Consider the following 15,518-nt stretch of genomic DNA (forward strand, 5'->3'; position numbering starts at 1 on the left):
GCATTCACTGCGGGAACGGGCGCAAATGATATGCCTGGTGGCGAAATAGCTCTAGTCACTGGCAATGCCGATTCGAGCTCGGGTAGCATATCCCTTGCAACAGCAGATGCAGCTGCGACCTCCGGCACAGTGTCGCTAATGACGGGACAGACCGCCAGCTCTGGAAGCTCTGGTTCAATAGAGGTGGCCACGTCTGGTAGTGATGATGGTGGTGGTGGAATTTCCATTGCCGCAGGCATGGGTGGAGACGACACCGGTGGAAATATCCTCGTCGAAGCTGGTGACTCCGCATGCGAAGGAGGTGAGGTCCGCATCCTTGGCGGCGGTGGCAAAGGTGACGGAGACGCGGGTGGTGTCTTTCTAGAGGGCGGCGATGCAACAGGTTCTGGTCTTGGTGGCGAAGTAAAGCTGCATGGAGGGGCGTCGACGGTGGGCGTCGGCGGCTCTATTCGCCTTGTCTCTGGCGCTAGCAAGACCTGTACATCGGGTGATTTGTACCTCTCTTCAGCCAATGCTGGTGCAGAAGGCTCGAGCGGTAGCGTATACCTACGAACAGGCACCGCCTCGACCCAGAGTTCAGGGACAGTCAGTATCAGCACTGGGACGTCCATCCAAGGTTCTGCCGGAATGATATCGCTGGCGGGGGGGGGGGGGCACCACGTTGGTGGTAGTGTCGTCATCGAAGGTGGTAGTTCGTCCCACCCCGAAGGTGTCGGAGGCGACCTGTGCTTTTCGTCGGGTGCAGGGTTGCGAGAATCCGGTGCGCTCGTGTTGAACACGCCAGATGCGGACAGTGGTGGCAGCGGCGAAATTGCCTTTGTGACTGGAAATAGCCTGGGTGGAACATCTGGTGGTATCACCGTCGCTGCGGGTTCGGCTACCCAAGGAGTTTCTGGCGCCGTGGAGTTGACAGCAGGTACTGGTCTCCTCGGGGGTGGTATTTACGTTACTGCTGGGGCTTCTACTGGTCCGAGCGCCGATGGCGGCTCGGTTGAGATAACGGGTGGCGACTCTGTTCATGGCGCGGGCGGTGCAGTCACTGTAACTGCTGGTGAAGGCCTCGACGAGGCCGGCGATGTCAACTTGGTGGGAGGTGACTCTCAGGAGCTGGGAGGTGGGGTATGCATCATTGCGGGAGACTCCGGGTCAGAACTGGGAGGTGACTGCGTTTTGATGAGTGGTTCGGGCACCGTGGGCAGCTCTGGTGCCTGCCTTTTGAGCACTGCAAATGTTGGTGGGTCAAGCGGCTCGGGAATACTTTCTCTTACGACAGGCACTGCGGCCTTTGGAACCTCGGGGGATATCGAAATCACGACAGGCTCGTCTGAATACGGCACCGCGGGTAGCATCATCTTTGGCGTCGGCGAAGCCACCTCTGGAGATGGTGGTGATGTGGCCATCGCTGCTGGTGCCACCTCGGCCAATGCAGCCACGGGCGGCACGTTGACACTCCAAGGTGGTGATGGGACATCACCAGATGCGCAGGATGGCGGCGATGGTGGCACGATCGTCCTCGAGGGCGGAGCTGCGCTTGGGCGCGCACGATGTGACACGGGCGGTGCCCTTATCATCAGTGGTGGAGCCGCGACGCACGGTACTGGCGGCTCTGTTGCGCTTCAGTCGGGAGCCGGGCAAACTGGCTCGTCTGGCCACGTTATCCTGGGGACCCCGGATGCTGGGGGCGATGGCGCGAGTGGAAGTGTATCAATCAACACAGGAGACGCCCTGAGTGCTGATTCGGGACAAATTCTGCTTGCGACGGGCAACTCCTTAGATGGCGCAGGCGGTGCCATCAACCTACGCGCTGGTGATGGCGACGTCGGTGATGGCGGAGATATTTCACTAGAAGCTGGTCAAACTTCAGCTGAAGCGTCGAGGGGAGGCATGATCACGCTCAAGGGTGGCACGGGAGCTTCGACTAACCTTAATGACGGTGGTGATGGAGGCGCTGTTTCGCTGACGGGTGGAGAGGCGCGAGGTTCAAATATGAACGACAACGGTGGAGACGTCTCGATAATTGGTGGACAGTCAGAATGTGGCTATGGGGGGCGGGTTCGCATCTCCAGTGGCCTATCAACACAGACGTCGAGTGGTGAGGTCCTTGTTGCGACGGGCAATTCGGGTACAGGCGGTGTGTCTGGGTGTATGACCCTATCCACGGGAACTTCTAAAGACGGGCGGAGTGGAGCTATTGAAATAGTCACAGGGGCTGCGACGTCTGGCCGGGGAGGGTATATAAATGTTAAAGTTGGCACTGGTGATTCTGGTGAGGGTGGTCAGGTTGAAGTTATCGCAGGTGACACAACGGATACCGCAACCGGTGGGTTCCTACTGCTGCAATCAGGGTTCTCGTCTGAGACATCTTCCGGATTCCTTAGTCTTGCCACTCCAAATGCCGGGGCGATGGGTGTGAGTGGAGAGATCAGTGTAGCGACTGGTACTACTTCGGCGGGGAATTCAGGAGCAATTGCGCTAGAAACTGGCCTGTCGTACGATGGTCACGGCGGTCACATCATGGCACGCGTTGGTACTGGTCACTCGGAAGACGGCGGAAATGTTTATGTCACCGCTGGTGAGACCACCGATGATGAGGCTACTGGCGGTTCTGTGACAATTCAGGCCGGCGAGGGGTCGTCTACGTATCAATACGATGGAGGGAATGGAGGTAGGATACAACTTTTCGGTGGTGCTGCGCAGGGGGGTCTTTCAGAGGATGATGGCGGGAACCTAGAATTCGCTGGAGGCTACGCAAATGAAGGGCGGGGCGGTTCCTTTATTGTACGCACTGGGTATGGCGAGGCAGCATCGTCTGGACTGATTGATATCTCCACCGCCAATGGCGGCGAACAAGGTACTAGTGGGTCGATTGATTTCTCGACGGGAACGAGCTCGTACGGCAACTCTGGCTACGTTAATGTAGAGACGGGCTGGGCATCAGGCGGACGTGCTGGATATATTCATGTGCTGGTTGGCACCGGAGATTCTGGTGCGGGGGGGGACTTCGTCGTTGTGAGTGGTTCTACGACCGCCTCCGCGACGGGTGGGCTCATTTCGATTACGACGGGGTACTCTGAGCCGACTACATCAGGCACCTTCTCGTTGGACACAGCTAATGCGGGTCGCAGTGGTGTTTCTGGTGGCATCCACCTCACCTCGGGCACGTCAAGCGCGGGCACATCAGGATTGATTTCTATGGCAACAGGTGATGCTGTCTCTGGCGCTGGGGGTAATGTTGAGGTCTTGGTCGGCACGGGCAATGATGGTGATGGTGGCGACGTGGTCATTGCCGCGGGAGAGACAACCGCCAAAGCCGCATCGGGTGGCTTGGTCCTCATTTCGGCAGGTCATGGGTCTTCGACTGCGAGCGATGATGGCGGCGACGGTGGCGCGCTGCTTGTCTATGGGGGTGAGGCCCGCGGGCTCGAGCCAACTGATGATATCGGCGGTAACGTCGAGATCGTTGGTGGCTGTGCCGCCGCGGCTACAGGTGGATCCCTTCTTTTCCAAAGCGGCTACGGTGCCAAGACTAGTTCGGGAAATGTACGCCTCTGGACGGCGAACGGCGGCGACACTGGCAACGGCGGTGTGTCTGGCTGTATCTCTCTTGAGACGGGCACGACGACGTTGGGAAACAGTGGATACCTCTACTTCGGCACTGGTGGTGCAACCGATGGCACCGGGGGGAATATCACGCTTCAAATTGGCACGGGCGATTCTGGGGATGGAGGAAATATCTACATGTATGCTGGTGAGACAACTGACGCGGCCCAAACAGGTGGTTGCATCTTTGTTGAAGCAGGACACGGCTCTTATTCGAATTCAGGTCAGGATGGCGGGTGTGGTGGAGAGGTAAGCATTCAGGGCGGTGCCGCCTCGGGCGGCGTGGCCACCAACGTAGGCGGTGATCTCAGCCTCTATGGCGGTACAGCTGCTGCTGGTTCGGGGGGTACAGTCAGCTTGCAGAGCGGTCATGGTACCTCCACGTCCTCGGGTGATATGACAATACAGACGGCCAATGCAGGTAGCGTTGGTGTTTCCGGAAATATTCTCGTTTTCACGGGCACTGCATCCCATGGAAATTCAGGATTCCTCAATTTGAGCACGGGCAACTCATATGATGGCCAGAGTGGTGATATCTCCCTTGTTGTTGGCGATGCTTCCTGTGGCTCTGGCGGGGATGTAATTTTCTCTGCGGGCTCCACGTCCACATTGAACGGGCTCACAGGCGGTAGTGTCTATATGACTTCTGGTGCTTCGACCCTTTCCACATCTGGGTCCATTTTCATCCAGACAGCCGATAGCGGATCCTCTGGTACCAGCGGTCCTATTAGCTTCCTCACTGGATCTGCGGTCATCGGTAATTCTGGAGCAATCACGATGGAAACCGGATCTACTACCCAGGGCGGGTCGGGGGGCGTCATCTCCATCTGCGTCGGGACGGGCGCCTCGGGTGACGGCGGCGATCTTGAGCTAGTCGCTGGTGACTCGTACGCGGAAGATGGAACTGGCGGTTCGTTGAACTTGATCGGGGGGGGTTCTACCAACACCAACGGCGGCAATGGCGGGGATGTCTGCCTAGAGGGCGGCGACGCCTTCGGGTTAGACGCCGAATTCGATGTTGGTGGGGAGGTCTCTGTCTTTGGTGGTGCAGCACAAACGGGCAGCGGGGGTTCCGTGACTATCGCCTCTGGTCTGGGTGCGGCTAGTACTTCGGGCGCGATTAAAGTGCAAACGGCCAATGCAGGGGATGCTGGCGTGTCTGGTGACTTGACGGTCTCTACTGGAACGTCGAGCCTTGGAAACTCAGGCGCCATCCGATTGTCGACAGGGTCGGCGGCGGAGGGCGCTGCTGGTGCTATCTCTCTTATTGTAGGCAGCGGCGATTCTGGCGCAGGTGGTAGTCTGACCTTGCAGGGTGGTGGTCTCGTGGACTCTGACTTAGGGGAGACGGGTGGTCAAGTTGCAATAGCCTCCGGATACGCGACTGCGTCTAGCTCTGGGTCGATTTCACTCGAAACGGCCAACGCCGGGGTTGAAGGAGTTTCGGGTAATGTTATCCTTGCAACAGGAACTGCGTCCAATGGCAATTCTGGCGCAATCACGCTCAAGACTGGATCAAGCTATGATGACGCTGGCGGTGCCATTGAGCTTACTGTTGGTCCCGCGGCGGCTGGTAGCGGTGGTGATATTTATATACGTGCCGGTGCGGCCACGGCTTTGGAAGCAACTGGTGGTGGTATCGACATCAAATCGGGTGCCGCTACAAGTACATCATCTGGCCCCGTGTCAGTCCAGACCGTAAATTCTGGAGAAGACGGGGGTTCTGGCAAGCTAGTGCTAGCGACCGGGACATCTTCTGACGGGACAGGCGGCGTCGTAGTGTCGACCGGTGAGTCTACTGGGGCAAATACAGGATGTATCACAATGCGTGTTGGCACGAGCTCTTCTGGCGCGGGAGGCGCCATTTCTTTGGCTGCTGGCGGATCGACAGGTGGAACGGACAGACGTGGTGGCTCAATAGCCATCGTGTCAGGGCAAGGCGGCACTGGTGGCAACGTGACGGTGTTCGGGGGGGACTCTGTAGATTCGACGGCGCAGGGCGGCTCTGTCATCCTAACAGCAGGTAGCTCCACAGCTGGTGATGGTGGCGCCATCAGTATTTGGTCGGGAACATCGGCCACCGGCAATACAGGCGCCATCAGCTTCGCCACAGCTTCGAGCGAGGAAGACGGTTCCGGTTCCATCACTCTACAGACCGGTGACTCCACGGGGGGTGCCACCGGCCGTATTGCAATTCGCACGGGAACAACAACTGACGGCGATGCAGGATTCATCGAGCTTTCGGTTGGAACGTCTTCTACAGGGAAAGGTGGAGATGTCACTATCGATGCGGGCGCGAGCACTGATGCTGCTAAGGGCGGAAATATAAACGTGACTTCTGGAGCATCTGCCGCGTCGACGAGCGGAACCATCACCATGGCAACCTCCGATGCTTCCAGCGCTACGGGTGATATATTCTTAGTCACTGGTCCTAGTCCTGCGTCTGAATCCTGTCGCGGGTGTGATTCCACTTGCGATCTACGGGTCTCTCTGCGAAATTTTGATTCGTGTGTTGTGGCTGCATTGCTGCGCGGTCGGGGTTACTTCATCAATACCGGGCCTCTTATCCTGTATTTTGGTCTTTTCCATAGGTGAAAGTACGAGCAAATCGTCTGGCGCTCTTGTTTTGGCTACAGGCGACGCAAATGCCGGCAACGGGGGGTCAGTCGAAGTCCTAGTTGGTACGGGGTCGTCAGGCGTGGGCGGTGCTGTTACACTTACCGCGGGGTCGATGACTGGGCCCGACACGACAGGTGGCAGTGTTGTTGCCTCTGGCGGCGACAGTCTCTCCGAGACCGGTAGTGGTGGGGATATTATCCTCGCGGCTGGCTCTGCGTCTGGTGCGTCGTCTTTGGCCACCGGGGGTTGGCTAAACCTCACCGCTGGTGCATCTGCTGGTGGTAACGGGGGGTCAATCTTTCTGAGCTCTGGTACATCCGAATCTGGGACTACCGGTGCGTTTACCCTGGAGACGGCGGATGGCTCGGGCTGCACGGGCGCCGTGCTTATTTCTACGGGTCGAGCTTCAAATGGTGACGCCGGTGCGTTGATTATTCAGACAGGCACAGCTTCTGGGGGCGCTGCGGGTGCTGTGTGGATCAACGCAGGGGCTAGTGACTCTGGACAGGGCGGGGCGCTGCTACTATCTGGTGGTAGTTCCACAGATACGACAGGAGGCCAACTTCAATTTTTGTCTGGATCGGCGACACAGTCTGCCTCGGGAGGTATTGAGGTAAACACGAGCCATGCGACCTCTGGCAGTTCAGGAGATATACTCATCGCAACCGGAGATGCCTGCGGGGACTCCGGGAATGTTTGGCTGACTACAGGCTAGCCCACCAGTGTCCTAGTTCGCACTTGCTCCCAACTCCCGAGAGACCATAATGGAGAGATCGGATCCATATATCAGTCGGCACGCGGCAATTGGGATGAGTGCAAGCACCTGACTGCTGCTTCATAGGCGACGCGACGGGCGAGTCCGGGGTGATTCAATTGCAGCTTGGGGAAGCCACCGCGGGCGTTGGTGCTAGTGTTATCCTCCAAGGCGGTGAAGCTGCTCAGCTAACAGGCGGTGATGTCGACATTATAAGCGGCTACTCTGCTGCCACGACTTCAGGGTCCATAACTATCGAGACAGCAAACTCCGGCACATGTGGGGCTAGCGGCTCAATTCTGCTTCAGACCGGCACTGGGTATGAAGGAAATAGCGGCTGGGTCAACATCTCTACAGGGTGCGCAGCTGGTACGCCAGGCTCGATTGTAGTGAGCGTCGGTGATAGCGACTCCAGCAGTGGTGGTGGCGATATCATCCTCACCGCAGGCTTTTCCACGGCCTCGGACTCTGGGGGTGGTGATATCAGCTTTGCAGGCGGTGGGTCCCAACAGAATGTAGGAGGTGCTGTTTTGATTCAGGGTGGGACCGGCGCTACAGCAGGTGGTGATATTATCCTGGCGGGCGGCGCGGCATCCGCTGGTGGGACGGGAGGTGCTCTCAACTTTACTTCAAAGTATTCGCAAGTCTCTGATACTGGTGCCCTTTATCTTACCACAGGAGCATCCAACATGGGCAGCTCAGGCTCTATTGCCCTCTCAACAGGAGATGCGGCCAATACAGCCGGTTCCGTTGACGTCACTGCTGGCTCAGGAACATCGACGGGCGGAGACCTGAGTATGACTGCTGGTTCATCAACAGGGGGCACCGGAGGGTCTTTAACTATGAGCTCGGGCGCTTCAACATCATCCTCTAGTGGTAGTTTCACAGTCCAGACCATGAATGCTGCAAGTGCTGGTGAGTCTGGAAAAGTGACCATTGCTACCGGGGAGGGCGGGACATCCGGCTCTATCACACTGGAGACTGGTGCCTCGACGAACGGCGACTCTGGGTCGATAAGTCTCTCTGCCGGGACTGCAACCATGGGTGTTGGTGGCGCAGTCACGATTCAGGCTGGTTCCTCGTCGGTGGATGATGGTGGATTCGTTGCCAGTATTTCTGGTGCGTCCACCTCGGGTACCGGTGTATCGGGATCAGTCTCGATGACGTCTGCGGATGACCAGGACACTGGCGGGTCTGGCGGCTGCTATGTGTCCACTGGCAGTGCCACGGGAACGGGCGACTCTGGCGATGTAACTGTTGCTACGGGCCTGTCCTCAGGAGGTGGTTCGGGAGATGTGCGGATCGAGTCAGGCGCTGCAGAGGACGGGTCGGGAGATGTCGTCCTGATTGCAGGTGATTCGACCACGGGCAATGGTGGAGTGATCACACTTGCTGCAGGGTCCTCGACCGGGGCGGTCGGAGGCACCGTTTCCATGCGGGCGGGTAACGGCACCAGCGGTGGCGAAGTCCTGTTGACAGCCGGTGCTGGTGGCACCGCTTTGTTGACGATCATGTCGGGGTCTGGCACCGCATCCTCAGGGAACTTGACCGCCGGGACGGCAGATCTCCAGGGCACCTTGGGTGATTCCGGTGACATAGTCTTGACAACGGGCACGGCATCTACGGGCCAAACGGGTGACGTAGCTATAACCACGGGCGAGCTTCCCGTGACTTTTAGCCTGTGGACGAATTGTTGATGTTAGAGAGAATCACGAGTTGTGTCGAAACAGTGGGGGCCCTCACGCAGACGAGATAAGTCGACCCAATTTGGGGGTTCTGTCATACTTTTGTAACTTACATTCCCCGGTTCGCAGGTGTTGCAGTGGATGGCAGGTCGGGGAGTATTGCGATGCGCGTTGGAACGGGGACCTCTGGATCCTCCGGCAACATTGAGATCACGGCGGGTGGGCTCCACGCTGAGACGGCTCCTGATGACGGAGGTGCAGCGACGGGGGGTTCGGTCATACTGACCTCCGGCAGCGCGGCCTTCGGCGAGAGCGGGCCCATCACGCTAGCGACTGCAGACGGTGGGGAGAATGACGGCAGTGCCAGTTTTGTTGACTCCGGTGGTATCAGTCTCGCGACTGGCACGGCCCCTGTTGGCGCGGGAGGTGCTATCGACATAAACGTTGGCACTGGATTTTCTGGTCCGGGGGGATCGGTGTGCCTCACGGCGGGTGACGCCCTCAATAGCGCATATTCCGGTGGCGATATAATCCTAGATGCTGGTTTATCAGAGGCGGTCGGTGGATCGGTGGAGCTCACGTCAGGCTGGGGCGCAACAACATCGGGCACGATCCTGCTCCAGACAAACAATGCCAGTTCTACGGGAAGATCCGGTTCGATCTCTCTGACCACGGGTACCGCCTGTGGAAGTTCTGGGTCAATAAGTCTGAAGTCTGGCGATGCAACGGCTGCTCAGGCTGGTCAAATCCTCATGTCTGTCGGGCTTTCGAGCTCCGGTGCGGGAGCGGCGATGTCTCTCGCTGCAGGCTCCTCCTCAGTAAGCGACGGCGGTGACCTCGCTCTTTTATCTGGCGCCAGTGCCGCACAGAGCGGGGGAGCCTCTATCATCACGGCCGATGGCGGAGCCACTTCTGGAGATAGTGGTTCGCTCACCATCGCATCAGGTGAGGCGAATGCGGGTTCCTCGGGCGCAGTCACGATTTCATCTGGACTAGCGAGCGACGGCGCCGCCGGTGCCATCACGTTCTCAGTCGGAACAGCAACCAGCGGCAACGGTGCTGATCTTACCATGACGGCTGGTGCAACAGACGATGGCAGCAGTGCTGGGGGAACTGTTTTAATAACAGCTGGTGCTGCAACCGGCCTCGCTGGAGTCGGAGGTGATGTGCAGATCTCGTCCGGAGAGGGCACCACATCTGCGGGAACTCTTTCTATTGGATCTGGGGACAGTACCGCAGGTACCTCAGGCGCTTTGACCCTCAGCACGGGCGCATCTCTATCTGCTAGCTCCGGGAGCATCTCGCTTACAACAGGCGCGTCAAGCACGGGAGCTTCCGGCAACATAGCCGTTTCTTCGGGTGCGTTTCCAGTGTCTGTTCACAGGGACAGGTGTTTTTTTCGGGCAATCCGAATATGGGAATCTGAGAGTGCTTCCGATCCGGGATTATCTAGTCTCTTTCTGAGGTTAAAATATTTTCCCCATGGCCTTCTTTCATCATGGTGTTTTTTACCCTCCTTTCGTTCCATTACTTTTTCCAACCTGTCTGTAAACATAGGCGACTCTGCTAGTGGCAACGCCGGTGACATCTCCTTAGAAGGCGGTGCTGGCACACTAGGCGCTGGTGGTTCCATCTCCGTTGTTGGTGGCACAAGCACGGGGGAGGGTGGCGCGGTGGTCGTTACGAGTGGAGACGGCATATCGGCTGGCGGGGATGTCACAATTGCAACACCAGAGTCGAGTTCTGGCGACAGCGGCGACATCTTCTTCGCCTCGGGCGCTGCCACGAATGGAAACTCGGGCAAGGTGGCAATCTCCGCGGGTAGGTCGACAGGGGATGCAGGAGGTGTTGACCTGACTGCGGGTGACTCTAGTGTTGGCACTGGCGGTGACTTGACTATAGCTGCTGGCGATTCCAATGGCGCCGCCGGGGGCGCGGTATCCATAACTGGGGGCGCTTCCACGGGGGGTGCAACTGGCGACGTTTCTATTGCGACGAGTGCCTCCACGACAGGGCAAGCGGGCGATCTTGCGGTCATGACAGGCGATACGGGAGGGACCGCGGGCGATATAAGCATAGTAACAGGCCCGCGCCCCGGCGTCCATCTGGCTCGGTGTCTTATATTGGAAATACGTTTGCCTCTCGGGCTCAAATTTGCCTCTCCGGGACGTGTATTGCGCAGCACTCTGTTGTTGATATGACCTCCAATTATTTATATGCTGATCCGACTCCTCGTAGGCGACTCGACTGTGGGGGGGTCCGGTGACATCACTCTAAGCACGGGGACCTCCACAGGGGACGGCGGTGATATCACCTTCCAGGCTGGAAGCTCGACTGCCAACACAGGTGGCGACGTGTCCATAACTGCCGGCGGTACCACAGGATCCGCCACACTCTCGAGTGAAGATGCCTACATCAAGCTCCAGGGCAACGATATTGATATTGTTAGTGGTGCCGCCGGTGATATTTCATTCGTGGTGCCGCAGACTTCTACAGCCGGGGGCACCATTGGCTGGGGCTTCAGTAGCAGTGGAGTTCCGTACGATGGCTCGGCAACATATGATGTCCGTCTCACCAACGACGGCACAAGCTCAATGTTCGTCTCCAACGTGCCCGTCCAGGTGACGACGCTGTACTACTCTTCAGATCGCCGCATCAAGAAGGATTTTCGGCCGGTCGACACTGAGGATCTGCTTCATCGACTACAGAAAGTGCAAATGACGGAGTACGGGTATTCAGATGAATGGCGTGCGGTGAGGGGCATACCTGACAAGCGAGTGCGTGGCGTTATTGCCCAGCAGCTCAATGAGATATTCCCAGAGCACATTACGATTCTCGACAAATATGCCCTGCCGGACAAAGACTTCAAAAAGGAGTCATTTTACCAAGTTGATAAACAGGGTCTTGTCCTCGATGTGATTGGTGGGCTTCAGGCCCTTCATGAACGGTACTCCATCGGCGAGTCCACAGCCACAGAATCTGGAGCCCTTCGCATGACAACGAAAGATGCGCCAATCTCTGGTGCGATACTGCTCAAGACTGGTGATGCGTCCTCAAGCTCGAGCGGTGATGTGAGAATCGAGAGTGGCATTGCAAACAGTGGTGAGAGCGGGTCCATATCACTTGTGACAAGCGCGGAAGCTCGAGAAGCAGGAGATATTGTGATGTCTGCTGGTGTCGGCGCTAGAAATGGCGGAAGTATATCCCTGACTGCGGGTAACAGCGAACGGGCAGGTGACATCGCGCTTAGCTCGGCGAGGGGGGGCATTGCCCTGACCACTGGTGAGACACTAAATGGTGGCAACGGAATCACCATCACCGTTGGTGATGCTCCAACAGACAATGGTGGCGAGATCTTGCTTGCCGCCGGGCACTCGATCGACGGCAATGGCGGCATTGTGCAGCTACATGCTGGTGATGGGAATATGTTGGGCGGGGACCTCCAAGTCATCGCAGGCGATGGTGATGTAGGTGGAGGTATCTGCTTGAAAGCTGGGGCCGGTAATGATCAGGGCGGTGAACTATACCTGACAGGTGGTCGCAGCTCTGAAGGGGCTAGTGGTGATTTAGGCATCGCTAGTTCTGATGGCGCTGAGACCGGAGATGTAGTGGTCAAAACGGGGGAATCGACTCGAGGCAATTCAGGCGAGTTGTCCATCACAACAGGTCATGCCGCTAATTCTGCTGGGAGTATTTCGCTTTGTACTGGCCAGGGTGCCACCACTAGCGGTACAATTGATATCCTTTCAAGTGGGTCATCAAATGGGCGCGGGGGGGGTCTGACCCTCGCTTCAGGCACAGGCACAAGTGGTGGGCATGTGGGCATAGATGGTAGCAGCATCGCGCTGAACGCAGGCAGTTCTGCTGGGGGTTGTGGTGGAGGCGTTGATATCCAAGCTGGCTCTGGCCTTGGAGGAGGCGACGTCGTGGTGAACGCTGGGGGGTCGCTTGTGCTCGAGACTGGTGCTAGCTCTGAGAGCTCAGGCGGTAACGTTACTGTGGCTACGTCGGGGGGACACGCTTCCGGCGATATCTCCATTTCTTCCGAGCGGGTGGAAAGCGAGAGTGGAAACGTGATTCTGGAAACTGGCGACGCACCTGTTGCTGCTGGTGCATCTCTATCCTTGGAGGCAATTCCGGGGGAGCGTCCGGGTCGAGCGTTGCTTTCGAAGCTGGCAACGCGGCCACTGATTGGGGTGGAAGTGTAGACATTGTGGCAGGTGGTGGATGTGAGGGCGGTTGCATCGTGGCAAGGGCAGGCGATGGCGGCAGCAGCGCTGGTGGCAATGTTGATCTCACAAGCGGGGGCTCAACATCTGACTCCAAGAGTGGCGGCATTGCCATCGAGTCTCGTGCGTGTGCACAGAGGTCCGGGGATGTCGAGGTCTGTAGTGGTCGTAGTGGTGAGTATGACTCGGGCGGGCTCATGATCTCGACTGGCGATGCGAATCAAGACAGTGGCTCCGTCAGCATCAGTGCGGGTCGTAGCTTGGCGGGGAGTAGTGGTGACCTTTGCCTTAACGGTGGTGATTCATCCGAGACACATGGTGGTTATGGCGGATCCACGAGCCTCTCCGCTGGGTCTGGTGACATTGGTGGGGGGCTTAGTCTGAGCGCTGGGGACGGAGGCACTGGTGGAGGTGGAGACGTTCAGATCGGCGCCGGTGTGTCTTTGTCTGATGCTGGGGGTAGCGTGGCGATTCTTGCGGGAGCCGGCAACCGCGGTGGCAGCGTAACTCTGTCTGCGGCCGATGGAACCGAGGGTCCCGGTGGTGGTATGATGATTGGAAGCGGTGGCAGTGGGACGGGGGCCGGCGGCAATGTCGAACTCGTGTCTGGGTCTGGGTCGACCGCGGGTGGCGAGATCCGACTTTCAAGCGGTAGCTCAGCCGCGTCTAGTGGTGCCATCAGGATCGAAAGTGGAGATGCGCCCGATGGTATTGCCGGCGATGTAAGTTTCGTAGCCGGCGGGAGCGGCGTAGGGGCTGGTGCGTCGATAGCTTTACAGGCGGGGGCGGCTCCCTCCGGAATCGGAGGGAGTGCTACTTTTGAAGCAGGCAACGGGCTCTCTGGTGGTGAAGTTGGTTTGACGGCGGGTTGTGGCACTTCTGGATCAGGAGGCTCCCTCGCGCTGAGCGGTGGGTCTGGCGCCACGAGTAGTGGGTGTGTGACTTTGGAGACGGCGCGGACTTCCGGCTCGAGTGGCTCCGTTACGATCGCCAGCGGAGCTGGCACCGTTTCTGGTGGCATTACGATTGGTACAGGTGACTCGGAGAGCGATAGCGGCTCCATCGATATTTCTGTTGGTGCGTCGAGCGGCGGGGCGGGCGGTGACTTAATTGCATCGGCGGGGGGCGGATCGACGGAGGGCGGCAGCGTGCAAGTTTCTTCGGGTTGCGGCGACTGCGGCGGCCAGATCACACTTCAAAGTGGATCTGGAACCATCTCTGGCGGCGATGTCTCCTTGATCGCCGGTGACTCATCCGGGTCATCCGACTCTGGGGGTTCCGTGGCGTTCCAGGCGGGAGCAGGAGGCACCGGTGGTGACCTGGTGCTTGAAGGTGGTGGCAGTGCGGGTGCTGCGACGGGTGGACTTGGCGGTAGCGTATCGATCGCTGCCAGAGCCGGTGGATCAGCTACGTTTGGGACTTCAACTGCCAAGGGCCAAAGTGGTGATGTGGCGATCACCTCCGGCGACAGTGGGACTGCAAGTGGCGAGATCCGCATGAAAACGGGCACGGCGGATAGGGCAGGAAACGTGATGATCGAGATTGGCTCGAGCTCTAGCGGGGGCGCTGGAAGCATTGATCTCGCAGCTGGAGGCTCAGCAGATGGTGTCGGCGGCGGTGTGGATATCGGAGCCGGCGATGGTGCCGAGGGCGGTTGCGTATCTCTCACTGCTGGATTTGGCGGTTCTGATGAAGGCGGGGATGTGGAACTTCTCGGTGGAAATGGTGGAAGCATATCTATTGCCAGCGCAGACAGTGCGGCGCAAACTGGCGGCGTTGAGATCTTGACCGGTCTTGCGACGACGGGGGCGTCCGGCGGAATAAGTATCTCGACTGGCGACGCCGAAAGTGGCAGCGGTGCGGTCGAAATATCTGCGGGCAACAGTAATCTAGGATCTGGCGGTCAACTGTCACTACAAGCAGGCACGGCGAATGATGGGGACGGCCCAGGCGGCTCTGCGGTACTCGCATCTGGAGAGGGCGACGTTGGCGGTGCCCTCGAGCTACACGGTGGCGATGGGGGGAAAGAAGGAGGTGGTCGTGTTAGGATCGCGGCTGGCACGTCTACCGAGGGTATTGGTGGCAGCATGGACATAGCTAGTGGATCTGGCGAGAGCGGTGGCGGTATTCTTCTGCGTGGTGCTGATGGTGTCACCGGCAATGGTGGAGAGGTGCAGATCTCCGGGGGCGAGAGTGAGTCCGATATGGGTGGCGCTATATTTGTCAACTCTGGAGCGGGTGTGACGGGCGGCGGTGATGTTAGACTTGGAACGGGGGGGGCGGTCGCCTCTTGTGGTTCGAGCGGGTCGATCACCATCGAGAGTGGCGACTCGCCTGGTGGTAAAGCTGGCGACGTGGGCTTCACAGTCGGTGCGAGCGGTAGTGGCGATGGCTCGACAATTTCTATTCAGGCTGGCGCGTCAACATCAGGCTGTGGCGGAAGCGCGCACATCGCCGGAGGCGGCGGATCATGCGGGGGTGAGATTACGATGGCGGCTGGGTCCGGCGGCGCTGGTCCTGGAGGGGCGGTGATGGTCAGCAGTGGCTCGGGGGGCGCTACCAGCGGCGATGTTTCCTTAGCGAGCGCCTCGGCTTCTGGACCGAGTGGTGGGATCTCGCTGGCAACCGGAG

General features: G+C 58.6%; 1 protein-coding gene across 1 annotated transcript; it reads right to left on the minus strand.

Moving 5' to 3' along the window:
* Positions 1-239: 239 nt before the first annotated feature.
* On the minus strand, positions 240-15,144 carry AURANDRAFT_333 (hypothetical protein; the record flags this gene model as incomplete). Its single annotated transcript, XM_009042505.1, has 7 exons — positions 240-458; positions 1,041-1,097; positions 6,235-6,385; positions 8,215-8,316; positions 10,245-10,423; positions 14,197-14,294; positions 14,796-15,144. Coding segments are annotated over 7 exons (1,155 nt in total), but the record flags the coding sequence as incomplete, so codon positions are not given.
* Between the last annotated feature and the right edge of the window lie 374 nt (positions 15,145-15,518).

The sequence above is a fragment of the Aureococcus anophagefferens genome, assembly GCF_000186865.1.
Source record: "Aureococcus anophagefferens unplaced genomic scaffold AURANscaffold_33, whole genome shotgun sequence".
NCBI classification, from domain to species: Eukaryota; class Pelagophyceae; order Pelagomonadales; family Pelagomonadaceae; genus Aureococcus; species Aureococcus anophagefferens.